We start from the raw sequence: 20400 nt of genomic DNA, 5'->3' as shown, positions 1-20400 counted from the left end.
AAGAACCTGAAAGGCTTTTCCTGAATGGATAACAATGCAAGTCTCAGTCTACTTTGCCCTCCTGATAGTGTCAGCTTCTCAACAATGAGAACACCCTGGTTCTGGTGTTACAGCTCTTCATTTGGTTTAAGAAAACTCAGAAACAAACCTGAATCAAGTATCTGGGGCTAAGAGTTGCTACACCACACCCCAGTAAGGAAGAACAAGCTTAAAAACAAATATACAGCTGAAAGGTATCTTTAAGAAATGAATACCAAACCTTCCTGTTTAGGCACAAACTAAGAGAGTTCAGTCTGAGAGATATCAGTAAGAGCTACTCTATACTACCTACCCCTTACTTTTTAATTCTAACTAGAAGAAGTTCATCTATTCCTAGAGCTCAAGGGAATTTGGCTTCTCAAATTCATATTTATTTCTGGAACTCAGTGCTGAGTGGGTTGTTGACTAATGCTAGTAAGCATGTTTGGTGAGATAGACAAGATAGTATCTCCCTTCTTTGGTCACCAAATGCCCAGCCACAGAATTCTTTCAGTCACTGGAACGCCCCACTAAAAATCAAACTAAAGAGCTATGTTAAAGTAAAACTGCATCAGAGGAATTCCAGCTCAAGCCAGAGTTTGGCTCTTTCCCAGCCTCCTCACACTTTCCTTGGCTGTTCCCACCCCTACCAAAGCTCCTCACCCAAGCCCTCAACAGCCGCAAAGGAGGGGAGAGAATGACCAGTGTCCCTTCTCAGAGAAAGAGATGGCCTTCAGGTAGCTTGATGTCTGTCTTTTGATTGACTGAAGAGAGCAGACCTCATCTAGGAGGTGCTGTCACACTGCCAGAGAGGCCCATCTGTGCTCTGCTCCTCTGGCACTGGGACTTGTGGTCTGGGAGGGCTGTCCCCAGCGGGGCAGCAGGCTGGCTGGTGGGTTCACCCTGAACCTCACTTTCGCTGGGGCCCTGCCTCTTGCAGCCAATGCCCATGAGCTCCTGCCTCTGAGAGAACACTGAAGAAATTCAGAGCCAAGATGGAAGGCTGTGCCAGGTTGGCTACCTGCTCAAACAGCCCTAACGTACAAGAGCAGGCTCATAACTCCAAGAGAGCTGAATGGGGAGGGGGGCTTATTGTCACATGGCATCTCCGATGCCTGCAAAGGGAGGACCTGCTGAAGCCACTAGAGAAACAGGGGCTGCTGCTAGCGGGGGCCAGTATGGAGGTCAGGACCATAGCCTCACTGTTTACCTTATTGCAAACCCTCTTGCTTTATTCATGGTGGAGGCCAGGCCCGGCCCTGAGCCTGCAGGCAGACATAACACCTAGGCCACAGGAAAGCTTGTTCTGATCATATATATGAATTTTTTTTTTTTTGTCTTTTTTTTGTCTTTTTGTTGTTGTTGTTGTTGTTGTTGTTGTTGCTATTTCTTGGGCCGCTCCCGCGGCATATGGAGGTTCCCAGGCTAGGGGTTGAATCGGAGCTGTAGCCACCAGCCTACGCCAGAGCCACAGCAACACGGGATCCGAGCCGCGTCTGCAACCTACACCACAGCTCACGGCAACAACGGATTGTTAACCCACTGCGCAAGGCCAGGGACCGAACCCGCAACCTCATGGTTCCTAGTCGGATTCGTTAACCACTGCGCCACGACGGGAACTCCCATATATGAATTTTCATTTTCAGAAAGCCTTACTTTTCAACAAAATTTTTGTCACAGCAAAGTTTTGTGAATTTGTATGCTGAAAGAAAACTTAAAGGAAAAGTCAACATTAGAAAGAAAACAAACAACATCCAAAGGAGTCTCCAGGGCACAGGTGGAACATTCTGGCTATGGCTGCCTGAGCCTTTAGCACACACCCTGGATGCCCTGCCATGGGCTCAAGTCATGTGAGCTCCAGCCTTGGGGCCAGTTATCTAATGATGACTGCTTCAGGCTTCGTAGCCTGGGGTGCAAGCAGGCTCCCCAGCCAGGGCAATGCCTCCAGGTAAACTAGATAGGATAGTCTGACCTTTTAGCATAGCCTCTTAGGTAAATAAACTGTGTTTCAGTCCTGGGGGCATGGCAACAGAGAGTCAGCTGTCTCTGGCGCCTGTGTGTTTGCCCAGCTATACCTTGTTAGCTCTGTAGAACTTGAGGAAGTGTGGCAACCAGAATGTGCAGTATTACGCCAGGCCCTGGCCCAGGCAAAGTGCTCAGTGTGCAGAAGGCACTGGCCACCTCCACCCACTACAGCCTATCTTCTGCACAGGCCATGACTGTCTTGCACTAGAGCCACTCCAGTCTCTCAGGAATTTGCTTTTAACTTTTACTGTGTCAATAAAACTTCCTAGTTCAATACCCAGAAAGGAAAAAAAATAGGTAAAACTGCATCTAGAATCCCACCTGGTCCTATAGTGCTTTTCTATTAAAGGTGGTGACCAGATTTAGGTCTTCAACTTTCACTGTAGTTAAAAGACTACAATGATATTCACAAAAATCCTTAAAAATGATGACAAAATCTTTGACCTTGTAGTTCTAGTACTGGAAATAATGACAATAGCTGAAAAGTTCTTAAGTACTTACTATGTGCTAGGCACTATGCTGAGCACTTTACTTAAAATATCTCATTTAATCTCAAGAAAACCAAATTAAGATCATTACTATTGTTTGACAGATGCATTAAGAGAAGCTTGGAAATTAGGAAAGGGTCACACGCTATTAAGTGACAGAAGTGGGGCTCAATCTCAGACTTGATTGAACTTCAGAGCCCATCTTTTTTAAACTATCATCCAAATTAAAAATATATCCTTGGAAAATAGCAGCAACAATTTTAGATACAAAAAGCTCAGTGTCATGCAGATATAACATGGTAACTTGAAACGTTCTAAATATACAACAATTAAGTAAATGGAGGCAATTCAGATTGCAGAATATTATATAGGCATTAAAAATATTTTACGCATAACTTTTAGTGACATGGGGAAATGTTTATGCTGTAAGTAGAAAAAGCAAAACAAAATTTTACACAGTCAGATTTTCAACCATATAAAAAAACATACCTGTACATAGAAAGATCTAAATTTACTGCTAAATAAAAAAAGGTGGAATCTCTTGTACAGCAGGTTAAAGATCTGGCATTGTCACTGCAACAGGTTGGGTTGCTGCTGTGGTAAAGGTTTGTTCCCTGGCCCAAGAATTTCCACATGCTGCAGGTGCAGTCAAAAGAAAAAAAAGGAAGGGGGGTTTCCTATTGTGGCTCATCGGTAACGAATCCAACTAGTATCCATGGGGATGTGGGTTTGATCCCTGGCCTTGTTCAGTAGGTTAAGGATCTGGCATTGCCTTGAGCTATGGTGTAGGTTGCAGATTTGGCTTGGTTCTGGTGTTGCTATGGCTGTGGCTCCAATTTGACCCCTAACCTGGGAACTTCCATATGTCTCAAGTGCAGCACCCCCGCCAAAAAAGGAAAAAAAGTGGGGGGCAAGCTGTAGAATTATATGTATGTGACATGGTCCCATTTATGTAAACAGTGCCTGACTCATTTTAAGTACTCAACAAACATAAGTCATTATTATTATCATTATCGCTATTCATATCACAATTAACATGTACTACTTTAAATTATAAAAATCAACAAATTTAAATTATTAGTTTATGTTCTTTCTTATTAATAAGTAGTATATTACTTCAGAAAAATTAAATAACATATGCCTTTCTTTCCTGAAAATCATAATTTATAAAATACCTCACAATTATACAAATTCTGATTAAATAAATGTCTCTAAGTTATGGGAACCAAGCAGCACTGAGCAAACTATTGCAACACTTCCAATTATCTAACATATGGATTATTACAGTCAGCCACGTTAGACCACAGAGAGTTGTACATATTCTATTATATTTAGAGTTTAAAGTCATAAACAGAAAGGCAAGATCAGATTTCAAGGGCTATGGATGAATAAGCAGATTCTCTTGGCCGATATTTCATACCACACCAAAATCAAGAGTGGTGCACTCTTCGAGAAATAACCAACAGTTCTAGGGTGATGCAGCAGAAACATGTAGGACATAAATGGAAATCAGGGATATTTTTCAGCTGTTGACTGTCTTTAGGTAGAATTTACACACACACACACACACACACACACACACACACACACACACACAAACCCCACAAGGGAATTATTTTGAATGAAAAACAAGCAACTCTAGAAGTTAGCTCCTCAAGTTCCACAGGAGTTTCAATATTTGAGTAAGCTGAAATGCAAGGTCCATGGCATCACATTGATCTTTGACCTGCCTACAGCAAAGAATAAGTTTGAAACATTAAAAGCTAATTTTTCCCTTCCCCTTCTCCTGAGATATGTGCAATAAAATAGTAAACCTGACAAAGTGATAAAGAATGTGAAAAGGGTTACAGAATTAGTTAAATTAAAAAAAAAAAAAAAAAACGGAGTTCCTGTCGTGGCGCAGTGGTTAACGAATCCAATTACGAACCATGAGGTTTCGGGTTCGGTCCCTGGCCTTGCTCAGTGGGTTAACGATCCGGCGTTGCCGTGAGCTGTGGTGTAGGTTGCAGACGCGGCTTGGATCCCGCGTTGCTGTGGCTCTGGCCTAGGCCGGTGGCTACAGCTCCGATTCGACCCCTAGCCTGGGAACCTCCATATGCCGCAGGAGCGGCCCAAAGAAATAGCAAAGACAAAAAAAAAAAAAAAACCCAAATCTATGTGGGAAAGGAATCAGAGAGAATGGATATATGTATATGTATGACTGGGTCACTCTGCTATACAGCAGAAATTATCACAGCCTTGTAAATTAACTATACTTCAATAAAACTTAAAAAAAAAACTTTAACTTTGAAAAAGAGTTATCTGTTGCACTGTATTATACAGGATTACAAAGCCACCACACAGTCAAAGAAAAGAGTCTGGCTTTACCTGTATCTCCCCCCATCAGCCCATTGCAGTACATGGCATGTCGCTCAATCTTTGTGGGTGGGAAGCCTTGGTCACATAGTGGGCAGGATACCTGGGTACTAGATGAGAAGGTAGAAGTATGTATTTCCTTCTTAGCATCTTCCCTGTTATCAACCTGAAGAACATGACAAATGGCAATTATAACAGCTTTACTTTATAAAATCTTTTCAAAAAACAAAAACAAAACTGTAAGAAACTCCATCCCATATTTCACTTACTTTCAACGAGACAAAACCAATCACTCTGCCAAATTCAGGGCAGCAGATTGGGAGATACACTACTATAGTTAATACTTACTTCAGTGCCTGTCTACTATGTGCTAGGCACTCTGCATGTAATACTCTTTTAAACCTCATGATAATCTTACAAAGGTATTAACATACTCTTTTTACACTTGAGAAAAGTGTAAAACAGTAAAGCAACTTGCCCAAAGTTACAAATAATTAAGTGGCAGAACTGAAATTCAAACCAAGGACTATTTGCTCCAAAACCTAACAGCATTCTCCTCTGTTACACTGTAAAGCATAAAGCACTGTTCTCGTTGGGTCAGTATGCTGTGTCTGCTTGAGTTTCAGTCTGTATATCAACAGCATCTTAAAGATACTTTTTCATGCTCACAAAAGAACTGTGAAGGCAGTGAAAAGGGACAAACTCCTAGATGTAAGATAAATAAGTACTTGTGGTGCAATGTACAACATGATAAATACAATTAACATTGCTGTGTTATATATTAGAAAGTTGTTAAGAGAATAAATCTTAAGAGTTCTCATCACAAGGAAAAAAATTTTTTCTATTTCTTTAGTTTTGTATCTATATGAGATTATGGATGTGATAATAGTTGTGTCATGTATGTGACACTGTGATAATCATTTCATCATGTATATAAGTCAAATCATTATTTGTATACCTTAAACTTACGTAATGCTATATGTCAATTATATCCCAATAAAAGGGGAAGAAAAAAAACCTAATTCCAAACAGACCACAAAAAGAACTATGATCACTGTAGGTGACTTCAGACATCAGGAGTTAGGGGGAAAAACAAAAAAAAGAGCAAAAGCAACACAACTAAAATTTAAATTAAGAACCTAGGAGTTTCTCTTGTGGCTCAGTGGTTAAGGAATCCGACTAGGAACCACGAGGTTGTGGATTCGATCCCTGACCTTGCTCAGTGGGTTAAGGATCCGGTGTTGCCGTGAGCTGTGGTATAGGTCAAAGATGCAGCTCAGATCCCACACTGTTCTGGCTCTGGTGTAGGCCAGCAGATGTAGTAGCTCTGATTGGACCCCTAGCCTGGGAACCTCCACATGCTGCAGGAGAGGCTCCAGAAAAGACAAAAAGACAAAAAAAAATTATTAACTAAGAACCTAGGCCTCAGCTTATACCAATAAAACAAACCACCTCTTGTGTTTTATTTGTGCCTTCCAGGTTGAAGAGGAAATACAACTAAGATTCAAATATTTAAGGCCTGAAGAAAATCATTAAGACAATTCTGACAAAGCCATCCTTATACTCTCTTACCCTCTTCTCAGTTTTTGTAGTCATCACTTTTCACACAGTTGCCTTGGTCTCTTAGAGGCAATTTTATTTTACCTTTACAGGTCAGAGCTGAGAACTCTGCAGCAATTAATTCAACAGTATGCGTGAGCACTGCAGCACTACTGCTTAACACTTGCTTCAAAGGACAGCGTGTCCTATCCAATCAATGTGAAACTGTCCTGCATCGCCACTGCTTCCATTTAAGAGCAAGGAGTACCTGGGCTGTCATGCCTTACTAGGGGAAAAAAATAAACCCTCTTCTGGTAGAAGAACAAAATAGAACCAAAACTGCAGGTGAATAGATATTTTGAGCTCTCAGCCAACTGGAATTTTTTTTTTTCTTTTTTGGTCTCTAAGTTTAGGCCATCCCTAAAATTTACTACTTGTGAATGTGACCCAGCAGAGAGGGAAGTAGGCCATCTAAATAAATACCAAGTAAAACAATTCCTAAAACTGCCAAAAAGGTTTTTTTCAACACATACCTACCTTTTACTTAAAAAGAAAGAGAAAAAAACAAAGATGAAAAAGGAACTAAGAACAGTTGAGTTCCCATACTATGTCAGACATATAGCCAAGCATTTTCCACATCCATCCCTCTTAATAACCCAACTGGCAGCGATATCACTAGCTCTTGTATTACAGAAGAGAAAATTTAGGAGTTCCTGTCATGGTGCAGCAGAAATGAATCTGACTAGGAACCATGAGGATGCAGATTTGATCCCTGGCCTCACTCACTGGGTTAAGGATCCAGCATCACCCTGAGCTGTGGTGTAGGTTGCAGACGCGGCTCAGATCCCTCATTGCTGTGGCTGTGGTGTAGGCTGGCAGCTACAGCTCCGATTCAACCCCTAGCCTGGGAACCTCCATATGCTGAGGGTGCAGGCCTAAAAAAAAAAAGAGAGAGAGAGAGAAAATTGAGGCTTGGAAAGACAAAATAACCTGATGATCACAAAAAAAGTGAACAATGTGGACTCAAACCCAGGTCTGTGTGACATCAAAACACTCGGTATTCCACTATGTTGAGGCAAAAACAAAAAGTAGTCCCTCTACTTTGTTTCCTACAAGCTGACTCTGCCAGGTATTAGGAGAGCTCTGCTTCTACTATTATTCTCTAGGATGTGAGCCAAGTCAAGTGGGTCTAGACCTTCTAGATGTATTTCATTCCAAGCTTAGTCACTGAGCTTCTCACAAAGCCCAGATTCCTCTGTTCATAAATTTTACAAGGAAAAGTTGTCTTATGAATGTAAAGCCATTTGAGCAGAGGGGAGAAAAAAATCAATGTACTCAATAATTTGCAAGTAGTCTTGAGTTACTGAAAGTTAGCAGCAACTGAACAGTTACTTGCCATTCTAAAGTTCACTAAGCCCAGAAATGTTATATGACATGAATGTCACTGGTGCTCACACCCAGTACTATACTCATTTGTATTCATCACCAGCTCTGTAAAATGCAGAGAAGGTACCTTCAACTATTAATGTAGTATTTAAGAGGGAGTAGTCTGTCTATTATTATTTTACTGTGAATACAAGACTACTTCCAATCACAGATAGCAACCCAGAAGGTTCCTGAACATTTTTATATTAATAAGTCTTTTTCCAGCACTATTAAATAGGTTATTTAAATATTAGCTACAATGGAAGAGCCTCAAGAGGAGAAAATACAAGCAAAAAAGCTTTTATGAGGACTTAGACAGTTAGGGATTGAGTCTCTGCAGAGCTGCTTCTACTTCTTTTAAAGTATTATACAGGTATTTCTCAAAAGAGGCTCTTGGACACCAAATCATGCTATCTTTAAAGGCTGGCCTTGACCTTCTGGCCTGAAAAGAAACCTCATCTCAAGAAACAGACCTAATGAAAATAAGAGTACATCCTATAATCACCAATTCCCCTACTTGTTTCCCATCCAGTTTACGTGTAGCTTAGAAAACTATTTAGATCTTTCCCCTCTTACCACGGAACTCTTAGAACAGTTTACTTAAAAACCAACTGGGAGTTCCCATAGTGGCTCAGTGGTTAACGAATCTGACTAGGAACCATGAGGTTGTGGATTCAATCCCTGGCCTTGCTCAGTGGGTTAAGGATCCAGCGTTGCCGTGATCTGTGGTGTAGGTCGCAGACATGGCTCGGATCTGGCGTTGCTGTGGCTGTGGCTATGGCGTAGGCCACAGCTCCAATTGGACCCCTAGCCTGGGAAGCTCCATATGCCGCAGGAGCAGCCCTAGAAAAGGCAAAAAGACAAGACAAAACAAAACAAAACCAAAAAAAACCAATTCACTGGAGCTCCTGTTGTGGCTCAGCAGTAACGAACCTGAGTAGTATCCATGAGGACACAGGTTTGATCCCTGGCCTCAATCAGTGGGTTAAGGTTCTGGTGTTGCCGAGAGCTGAGGTATAGGTGACAGACCCAGCTCAGATCCCAAGTTGCTGTGGCTGTGGTGTAGGCCAGCAGCTGAAGCTCCAATTCGATCCCTAGCTGGGAACTTACATATACCGCTGGTGTGGCCCTAAAAAAGCAAAAACAAACAACAACAAAAACCCAACTAACTAAACTGACTACAGCTGCATGGCTCCACTTATACAAAAATGTTTTTCAACAGTAAATACTACAGTACTAAACGATTAGCAGTTAGCTAAATCTATGGATATGTAATCAAAGGAAGAAAATGAAGATACCTAGGGCCCACTCTAAGTTATACTTGGATTTTCAACTGCACGAAAAGTCAGCACCCATAACCTCCTCGTTGTTCAGGGTTAACTGTATTTGACTCTGAATAAGGTCTGTTAACTCTTCAGAATATCTGAGACCCCAACTAAGGGAAATTCTCAGGCATGATATTCCAAAAACATTATTTCCAAAAGAATCTGACCACTGCAGGAAATCAAATCAAGAGGGACTATAGTTCTGACAGGGTATTCCAAATACCTCAAATACTGTCAAGCAAATCTCTGTCATGAGTAAGCTAATATCACTGAACAGCCACAATAAAGTACAATGCATTTCCACATGCGTACTTCTACTTGTACCACACCCCTGCTATATATTTTATATTCTATCTAATCTTCAGAGCAACTCAGTAAAATAGGCTGTTTATGTCTTCATTTTATATGAAGAACTAACTCAGAAAAGCATTACTCTTCTATGCTCCCCTAAAGCCCTAGGCACCTCTGATATTACATTTGTCAGACATTATAATTATGTTTATATGTCCCTTTGAGGGCAAGAATTATATTTTTCTTATTACCTTATTATCTCAAGACTCTAAAACACTGACTGACACACAATATACATATTATAACATCTGCCAAATAAATTAATGAAACAGTTAATTTGCCCAAGGCCACAAAGTTAAGTGGTGGGATTGGGACTCAAAACCATGCCTTCTAATTCTAATGCTCAAGCTTCTTGTACTACACCATAACATTTAGGGCAAATGACCCTATACACAGGGCAAGAATCCACACCCAATAAGATACTATCACTGTTCACATTAAAATACCAGATACTATCTTCCTAACTTGTAATTAGTGATTGCTCAACGACTAAAAAAATACAGTATCTCTAACTTCTTTTAATGGAAACTTCTAAAACTATTTGGAGCATCCACAGATATCAGCAAACAGCAACAGTAAAAAGAGGACATTGATCATGAAATATAATTCCATTCATTTGCTGTGTAGTGCTACAGACATATATAACATCTAAATAGGATTCATGCTCTTTGCCCCAAAGAACAATCTCCTTTGAAGTTGTGGATGGGGAAGAAATCAGCCTTGATTAACTAAAGGTTTACAGAGCTTCTTCTACATGTTAGGATGGCTATGTTAACAAGAGGCTATTACCCCATCCCCATTTAGGTTTTGGTCCCTCTCTAGGAAAAGAAGCTGAGGCCATTTTAATATTATCTAGCAGGATCTGTCTTCAGTAGCTAGTCATCTCTTTCCTAAAACCACTGGCATCAGGGAATCTTGGTTTGTCAGTTGTGACAGATCAGATTGCAGAGAACCAAATAGTGTGCATGATTCATGAAAGCAGAATTTCTACCCAGTTACCTGCCATACAGAAACTAGGAAGGGATCTAACTTCTACTGTAAAAACTATTTTCAAAAAGCCTAGAGTATAAAGAGGAATAAGAGAGTGAAGCTTTTTAAAGTTGCTCAGGATAAAACAGTGTACAAATATATAACCAAAAGATTTATTTCTGCAGAAAAATTAAATTCTCAAACTGCTTTTCACAACAGATTTTAAAGATTTTTTTTCTTTTCTTTTTAGGGCTGCACCCATGGCATATGGAGGTTTCCAGGCTAGGGGTCGAATAGGAGCTATGGCTGCCAGCCTACATGACAGCCATAGCAACACAGGAGCAGAGCCACGTCTGGGACCTACACCACAGCTCACAGCAACACTGGATTCTTAATCCAGTGAGTGAGGCCAGGAATCAAACCCGCAACCTCATGGTTACTAGTCAGATTTGTTTCCAATGCGCCACAACAACAACTCCAGATTTTAAAGATTCTGAATTCTTTAAATGAGTTCTTGGTATTTAAATTGGCTTATCAGACTCAATATGAAAAATAGATACTGACTCAGAAGTATGAACTTATTTCAGTCAAGCTTTATGGATAACGTCAGATACTTAAGTTGGGAAAGTTAATACTGCAAATAGAGATTTGCTTTTTTTTTTGTTTAGGGCCACATTACGGCATATGGAGGTTCCCAGGCTAGGGGTCAAGTCGGAGCTGCAGCTGCCGGCCTATGCCACAGCCACAGCAATGAGGGATCTGAGCCTTGTCTGCAACCTACACCACAGCTCACGCCAACACCAGATTCTTAACCCACTGAGTGAGGCCAGGGATCGAACCTGCATCCTCATGGATGTTAGTCGGATTCGTTTCCCCTAAGCCATGATGGGAACTCCAAGATTTGCCTATTTTATTATGTTGCTATCCTGATTTTGCATTTATGATCAGTCTAGAAATTAGAGCTGAAAGTCAGGTTTTAATATAAATGTAATGACTTGTTTCAAGACTGTTTATCTCTGTTACTTACCAGTATACAACAGAAATATTCCAGGACTTTGGAGACAAATCTGTATTCAACTTCTGGTTCTACCATTATTAGTAGTTTGAATTTGAGCAAATTACTCAAACATCCTAAACCTCCATTTCCCCATCTGTACTAAAAATAATAAAGCATATTAAAACACCTAAGAAATGGTACCTACTGTTTCATTCAGAAATACTGCTGAACTCATCTATAAGAATCTATCTCTATGATAAATGTCCTAAAAAGTCTAATCCTCAGTCACCTAAATTTTTTCATCCAAGGTCAATATTGCATCAGAGAGAAGACTACCAGTAGAAAGAAAACACTGAGAAAAATTATAAATAATATTCACCTCCTTATCTGCCATTATGCTTACTTCATCCAGGGTCTCTCTGCTATCTGGAAAGCCTTCTTTTTCAAGGTCAAAAGTTTCAGGGGAACTTAGCTGTGTCTCTGTAATTTAAAAAAATTAAAACTTCATTAATTTTCATTTTGTATCCTCATAGTTAAAAAAATGAACACTTTTCACCCCTAAAGCTTAGATTATGCTAATACTACAGTGGCAATATAGTTTTTTCCTTTACTGAGGCATAATTTACATAAAATAGAATTCACTGATTTTCAGTACAAATGTACACAATGTATATATACACTGTATCATTTAGATCACATAACCACCACAATCATGATAAAATATTTCTAGTCCCCCAAAGTTCTCATATACCCCTATGTAGTCAATTCCTCTCCCACTCAGCTCCTTGCAATGACCAGTCTATTTAAGAGTTTTGTCTTTTCTAGAATGGAAAACAAAATAATATAGGGAGTTCTTTTGTGGCTCAGAAGGTTAAGGATATAGTGTTGTCACTGCTGTGGCTCAGGCTGCTTCAAGCTTGATCCCTGATGCAGGTTCAACCCCTGGCCCAGGAATTTTCACATGCCATGAGTGGAAAAAAAAGAAAAGAAAGAAAAGAAAAAGATTTAATACATTGTGTCACCTTTTGTGTCTCATTCCTTTCATTTAGCATAATGTGCCTGAGAAGCATCCATGTTGTTAGATATATCAGTAGTCCATCCCTTTTTACTGCTGAGTAGTATTCCACTATGTGGATACATCACAATTTTGTTTTTTCATTCACTAGTTAACCCATCTGGCTTCTTTCCAGCATAGTTCTGGTTTTAAAGTATATTTATTTTATTTTATTATTATTATTATTATTGTTTTTGAGGGCTGCACTTGTGGCATATGGAGGTTCCCAGGCTAGGGGTCAAATTCGGAACTGCAGCTACTGGCCTATGCCACAGCCACAGCAACACAGGATCAGAGCCACATCTGCGACCTATACCAGAGCTCACGGCAATGCTGGATTCTTAACTAGGGAGCAAACCCGCAACTTCATGATTCCTAGTTGGATTTGTTTCTGCTGCGCCACAATGGGAACCTAAAGTATATTTAATTTGACACAAAAGAAAACACTGCCAATGCTAATTCTGAGGTTAAAGGGATGATTAGAAAAGACAAAACCTGGGAGCAGAAATAAAATACATTCTCAACAAAGATATGCCTTTATTTAAGCGGTAACTATTCATTTAATATTAAATGCAACAAATATTTATAGAAGTTCCAAGCACAGAACAGGCCACTAGCAATAGAAGATGTACAACGGGGATCCTCACAGTCTAGTTGAGAGGTCAGCAAAATACAGCTCATGGGCCAAATCCAGCCAGTTACCTATTTTTGAAAATAAAGTTTTACTGGAACACAGGCACACTCATTCTTCTTTATGCTGTCTATGGTTGCTTTTGAGTTAAAACAGCAGCACTGAGTAATTTCAACAGACTGTATGGCCCACAAAGTCTAAGATATTTTCTACTAGTCTTTTATAGAAAGGGTTCGCCAACTTCTGGTATACACTTATCACTTAATATAACAAAAGAATAGTAACTATATTTCAAAGAAGGACAGTAAATCTAGAAAAGAAATTATCTAAGAACACAATTCAATAAGTTCTCTATTATTTATATTATATGCATTATACATCTAACTGGTATTTCTATGCTTCGTAAATACAATGAGAGCTAATGCTGGGCAAATAACGTATGTGAAAGACACAGAGGCATCTTCTCAATCATCAAAGAATGATTAAATACATTTCTAGTGTTATCTGTATTCTAATACACCATAGTTTTTTGACAATTGGATAGAAACAGATATTCTATCATCTTCTTGGAAAAAGGCTTACAGTGAATAAATTTCAAAATTTTCTTAGTCAAGCATCCCTGAGAAATACTACCAAAAAGACATTTTAGTCTGTTAAGAAAAAACAGGTACATGAAGAAATGCTCAACATCGCTAATTATTAGAGAAATGCAAATCAAAACTACAATGAGGTACCACCTCACACCAATCAGAAAGGCCATCATTAATAAGCCAACAAATAACAAATGCTGGGGGGAGGGAGTGGGATGGACTGGAAGTTTGGGATTAGTATATGCAAACTATTGCATTTGGAGTAGATAAGCAATGAGATCCTGCTATATATATAGCACAGGGAATCATATCTAGTCATTTGTGATGAAACGTAATAGAGGATAATGTGAGAAAAACAATTTATGTACATATATACATATGCGACTGGCTCACTTTGTTGTGCTGCAGAAATTGAGAGAACATTGTAAATCAGCTATAATAGAAAAAATAAAAATTAAAAACAAAATGCTAGAGAGGGTGTAGAGAAAAGGGTACCCTCCCCTTAACTGTTGGTGGGAATGCAAACTGTTTTAACCACTATAGAAAATAGTATGGAGGTACCCCCAAAAAATAAATATAGAACATATGATCCAGCAACTCCATTACAGGGCATATATCTAGACAAAACTTTCATTGAAAAAGATACATGCACCCCTATGTTCATCACAGTGCTATTCACAATAGCCAAGACATGGAAACAACCCACATGTCCATCGACAAATGAATGGATTAAGAAGATGTGGTACATATATATAATGGAATACCACTCAGCCATTAAAAAGATATACTAGGGCATTCTCGTCGTGACACAGTGGAAACAAATCCGACTAGGAACCATGAGATTGCGGGTTCAATCCCTGGTTTTGCTCAGTGGGTTAAGGATCTGGCATTGCTGTGAGCTATGGTGTAGGTCATAGACGTGGCTAGGATCTGACATTGCTGTGGCTGTAGCGTAAGCTGGCAGCTATAGCTCCGATTCGACCCCTAGCCTGGGAACCTCCATATGCCTGAGGAGAGGCCCTAAAAAGATATACTAATGCCATTTGCAGCAACATGGATGGAATTTGAGATTCTCACACTAAGTGAAGCAAGGCAGAAAAAAAAGACAACTACCATATGATATCACTTACTGGTGGAATCTGAAATATAGCACAGGGAGTTCCCATTGTGGCAGCAGAAACAAATCTGACCAGTATCCATGAGGATACAGATTTGATCCCCGTTCTTGCTCAGTGGATCCGAGATCCAGCATTGCTGCGAGTTGTGGTGTAGGTCACAGACATGGCTTGATTCCCACATTGCTGTGGCTGTGGCACAGGCCAGCAGCTGCAGCTTCGATTCGACCCCTAGCCTGGGAACTTTCATATGCCGCGAGTGTAGCCCTAAAAAGCAAAAACAACAAAAAAAAAACAAATAAAATATGACACAGATGATCCTATCTACAAAACAGAAACAGATCACAGCCAAGGACAGCAGACCTGTGGTTCCCAGCAGGGAGAGAAGAGGGCATGGGATGGACAGGCAGTTTGGGGTTTTTTTGATGCAAACTGTTATATTTGGAATGGATGGGCAATGAGGCCCTACTGTACAGCACGGGAAACCGTGTGTGATTGGGTCACTTTGCTGTATAACAGAAGTTGAAGAAACTTTGTAAATCAACTATACTTTAATAAAATAAGAGTTACTTAACGCTTGTACTACTATAACAGTAAAAAGTAATTAAGATTTCTGTGGGGTTCCTGTCGTGACACAATGGTTAACTAATCCGACTAGGAACCATGAAGTTGCAGATTCAATCCCTGGCCTTGCTCAGTGGGTTAAGGATCTGGCGTTGCTGTGAGCTGTGGTGTAGGTCGCAGATGCGGCTCAGATGCCATGTTGCTGTGGCTGTGGTGGAGGCTGGCAGCAACAGCTCTGATTAGATCCCTAGCCTGGGAACCCTATATGCCGCGGGAGCAGCCCTAGAAAAGGCAAAAGGACAACAACAACAGCAACAACAAAGGATTTCTGTGACTGGCTGAAATGTTCAACTACAGAAACAAATTAAGAGGGCATTAGCTCTATAGAAATAAATAATGCTAGCAACATACACAACAGGCATTAGGCTGTAATCCTGCTTCTTCACTAGATGATGTCATAATTTTGAATATCGGACCCCTGGAACTGTCTGAAATCTGAAACAAGCAGTTTCTACTATAGTGGGAATCTGACTACAGTGGCTCAGGTCACTGCAGAGGTGCGGGTTCATGCCGGCTCAGCACAGCCAAGGTAAAAGAATCTAGCATTGCCATAGCTGCAGTGTAGGTTGCAGCTGTAGCTCAGATTCAGTCCCTAGCCTGGGAATTTCTATATGGCATGGGTGAGGCCAAAAAAAAGAAAGGAAGAAAAAGAAAAAAAAATGAAACAAAACAAAATAGGTAAGAAGGACTACTATACTCAATCTGTGTTTCACCCATTTAGGACAAATTTCAATATATAGCTTCTAAATTATATATTTAAAGAGAGACTCAGAAGTCTGGCTCCATGGAGAAGTGGCTATACTTTCTCGGCAAAAGGAACATTAACATTAGAGAAACCTTTAGTGATCTCTAGAAGGAGTTTATATCGGCAAACAGTTGGACTTAATTAGCAGGCTAATGACAGCAAGTCATGATCATAAAAGTTATCTAACCTCAGTCATGAAAGGCTTGCTTTTTCTTCTTTCATTAATTTTCCTCTCATTAGGGACTTTAATATTATTGTATTTGCAGGTTCTTCCCGCAAGATCCCAGTGTGAGGTCACATGCCATCATCCTAAACTTACTGAGTGACTTTCCAGTAGGACGGTGTAAGTCTGCAGTCCCAGATGGAGAAGAAGTAATGCTATCTTTTCACAATGATAACACAGCATTCCTGAATGCTCCTGTCAAAACTGGAGCGCTTGGTAGTGGGGTCTCTTAGTGGGTATCATTAGGCAATAATCCAAATAAACTTCAAATGAATTGAGAAACCACTTTCATAAAAACTGTAAACTGTAAAAATAAGTAAAGACTTTTACAATATGCTACCAAAAGTTTAAAAATAGTTACAGGGCCAAACCTAGACTAATATGTAAATTAAGTATGAGTCTCTGTGGAAAAAAACATGAAAGAAACCAAAGTAAGAAAACTACATATCTGACTCCAACGGGTTATATGCAACCTAGGGGAAAACTAGATATGACATATGGTAACATTTGTACAACACTTGCTGCCTGAAGAGTTTATAAACATTAAAAACGTCCCTCAATCTCACATGCATAAGGTTACTGATTAATATAATACACCACACTTTTAAGAAAAGCCAACAAAGAAAATATAAGCTAAAACAAATTCCTGAGAAAGTGGTGGTTCTTATCACAAAATAATTCATTTTATACAATAATTCAACTCAAGAATTTCCTTAGAAAATGGCTCTCTTAGTTCATTTAAAATTATTTTGTGTATCAAAACTTATTCATGTGCAACTTTCAATGAACATCTCTTGTACCTTAAGCAAAGTACACATCTTTTTATCTCTACCATTGACAAAAATCAAAGATGATACTTAACCAGGTTAAGTGTCTGTTCTGAGATTAAAAATAAGTCAATGACAAAACGTGCACAAAATTCAATTTAAGGACACCCTATGCAACAGGACCTCATGAATGACAATTTAAAACTAACTAGTAAGAGCTAGTAATAGGGAAAAACTGCTTAATGACAGGCAGATCTGAAGACAACCCAACTTTGAGAACCCACAAACCAAAACATAAATTCCTCTTGGTTCTGAATGTAGTTAAGTGTTATTCCTAATATTTTGCTGTCATCTCTGATGCAGCTAGTAAGCAATAAGCAGACAAAAAAACCATGTTAATTTCAAACTAAACTATCTCTAAGAAGAAAAAAGGTGAGAAGCAGAGCCAACATCCATTTAAAAAGTCTGTGTGGGGAGTTCCTGTCATGGTGCAGTGGTTAACAAATCCAACTAGGAACCATGAGGTTGCGGGTTCGATCCCTGCCCTTGCTCAGTGGGTTAAGGATCCGGCGTTGCCATGAGTTGTGGTGCAGGTTGCAGACGTGGCTCGGCTCACTCATTGCTATGGCTCTGGCATAGGCCAGTGGCCACAGCTCTGATTAGACCCCTAGCCTGGGAATCTCCATATGCTGACAGGGAGCGGCCCTAGAAAAGGCAAAATTAATTAATTAATTAATTAAAAAAAAAAAAAGTGTGTGTGGGAGTTCCTGTCGTGGCACAGTGGAAACAAATCCGACTAGGAACCATGAGGTTGCAGGTTCACTCCCTGGCCTCGCTCAGTGGGTCAAGGATCCGGCATTGCAGTGACCTGTGGTGTAGGTCAGCAGCTGAGGCTCCAAATAGACTCCTAGACTGGGAACCTCCATATGCTGGGGGTGTGGCCCTAAAAACAGGGAAAAAAAAAAAAAATTTGTGTGTAGATGTATGCATGTGAGTGGATATATACACACACAAACATCGATCACACAAAAATCTCCTGAGAATGGAGAAAAACTAATAGGCACAAAAAGGTAGATAGCTAGGGATCGAAAACTTGGTAAAATCACAGTGGAGTACTTACCAGGACACACAGTGATTTCCTCTGCAGAACTCTCTGGCATAAGGACTGAGCTTCTCTTACCAGTCAAAGCAGCAATGCTATAAAAAGAACCGAACCCCAAGTAAATTACCAGTAAAATAAATCAGAAACAGGGCCAAAAGCAGCGGTTAGTCATTCACAAAGCCACAGGTAATCTGATACCTGCTGTCCAATACCACAAAAACACATCAGGGAAGCAAGGAATCAGTAGTGAAAACTCCAGGCCAGAAATAGGGAAAATAAACATGCTTATGACTTTGATTGCAGTGAAATCACTGAATGAAAAGAACCCCCTTTTGGAGTCTTCACAAAGGAAGGTTGAAGGGTAAGGACTATCTGTGAACACCAAAGAAGACAAAAAATCCACTCCAATATAAGGATGTCAAAAGTGTTTTATAGCCTCCATCTCAGCCTTCTGAAAGCTAGAGATTTGTAAACGCATAAAAGAAGATACGGAGATTCTCCTGACAACACAATAGCTTTTCCCTCACCTTGGAGTTAAATTTCCTCCTTATCTCAAGATATGGCTCTCCAAGAAACAAAAATAAGATACAATTCCAAACTACCCTATAGCAAAAATCTGCCCAAGCAAGCTGAGTATCTCTTTTGGGAAAAACATATTATGAATGGCTCCCCTCATCCAACCTTCTGGTTTACCCTGCCTGTTCATGGAGTGCAATCTCCTCCTGACATAGGAACACAGAGTTGAGAGATCTAAGCATTTGAGCTAGCTCCCTCATGCTTCACACAGCTTTATGATTAGTTTAATCAAGTATGCAAGAGGATGCTTAAAAACACAAATCCTCACATCAACCAAGAACAACAGAGAAGAGAAAAAAACCACCAATTCATGATAAATAACTAAATCCTGATAGGAAACCACAATTTCTCTCTCTGAATAAAACATCTCATAGCATTTGTTATAAATCCAAGCCAGATAGTTTATTCCGCATGTAACATTAGGGCTCTATTCAAAGGGTCCATCACAAAACAATTTGCTGACATTTATAAAATGAGCTAATCAATTTGAAGTCAAACCACATTGCCTGCAATTCCAACTCTCTCCTGGTGACAAAGCGTATAATCATTTATTAAAACCTACATCTGCTCTGCACAAGACTCACCACAACAAAGCAGAGAGGTCTGCAGGAAGCAGAAGGCCTACTCCAGTTAAAACCGCTTCCAAAACTGTCTTAACAGCAGGAGAATCAAACCAAAGCCACATTTTTTAGCTCTAGAAGAAATACCTAGTACTATCAACCAAAAACCTAAGAACACTAAATTACAGCTTGCCAATTGGGCCTCAACTTCTGTTTGGGGAGATGAAGGTCGGTTAACACAAAATTAAGCTCTTGAGTAATCCCCAAAGGCCAACTACTGATAAAAGAGAAAAGTAAATGGGGAGCTCCTGCTATGGCACAATGCGATCGGCAGCATCTCTGCAACACCAGGATGAAGGTTCAATCATAAATACCATATACCACTTTTTTCTTTTTCCAGCCACACCTGTGGCATATGGAAGTTCCCAGGCTAGGGAGTCAAATCTGAGCTGCTGTTACATATTATGCCACAGCCATGGCAACAACAGATCCAAGCCTCATCTGTGACCTACACTGCAGCACGTGGCAATGCTTGATCCTTAACCCATTGAGGCCAGGAATCAAACCTACACCCTCATGGACACTCCATCAGGTTCTTAATCTGCTGAGCCACAATAGGAACTCCTACCATATGATATTACTTGTATGTGGACTCTAAAATATGACACAAATGAAGTTATCTATGAAACAGAAATAGACTCATGAATAAAGAGAACAGACTTGTGGTTGCCAAGGGGAAGAGGAGATGGGGTAGGGATGGATTGGGAGTTTGAGATTAGCAATGCAAACTATTACATATAGAATGGATAAAGAACAGCCTTCTATGTAACACAGGGAACTACACTCAATATACTGCAATAAACTATAATGAAAAAGAAAAAAAGAACAATTGAGGTAATACAAATATAACCATTTAAGGAA

General features: G+C 39.9%; 1 protein-coding gene across 8 annotated transcripts in view; it reads right to left on the bottom strand.

Moving 5' to 3' along the window:
- Positions 1-20400, bottom strand: part of UIMC1 (ubiquitin interaction motif containing 1) — a 145082-nt gene that overhangs the window by 43526 nt on the left and 81156 nt on the right. For all 8 annotated transcript variants that reach the window (XR_002339465.1, NM_001097447.2, XM_021076340.1 and 5 more), the window contains 3 exon segments: positions 18362-18438; positions 11872-11972; positions 4899-5052 (listed from right to left, as the gene is read on the bottom strand). Coding sequence is in view for 7 of the 8 variants with exons in the window: in NM_001097447.2 (NP_001090916.2) it covers positions 4899-5052; positions 11872-11972; positions 18362-18438 (332 nt within the window). In the remaining variant the exon portion in view is untranslated.

This window comes from Sus scrofa, chromosome 2, assembly GCF_000003025.6.
Source record: "Sus scrofa isolate TJ Tabasco breed Duroc chromosome 2, Sscrofa11.1, whole genome shotgun sequence".
In the NCBI taxonomy this organism is placed as follows: domain Eukaryota; kingdom Metazoa; phylum Chordata; class Mammalia; order Artiodactyla; family Suidae; genus Sus; species Sus scrofa.
The sequence above is the reverse complement of the archived record's forward strand: the minus strand, read 5'-3'. Positions and strand labels throughout refer to the sequence as shown.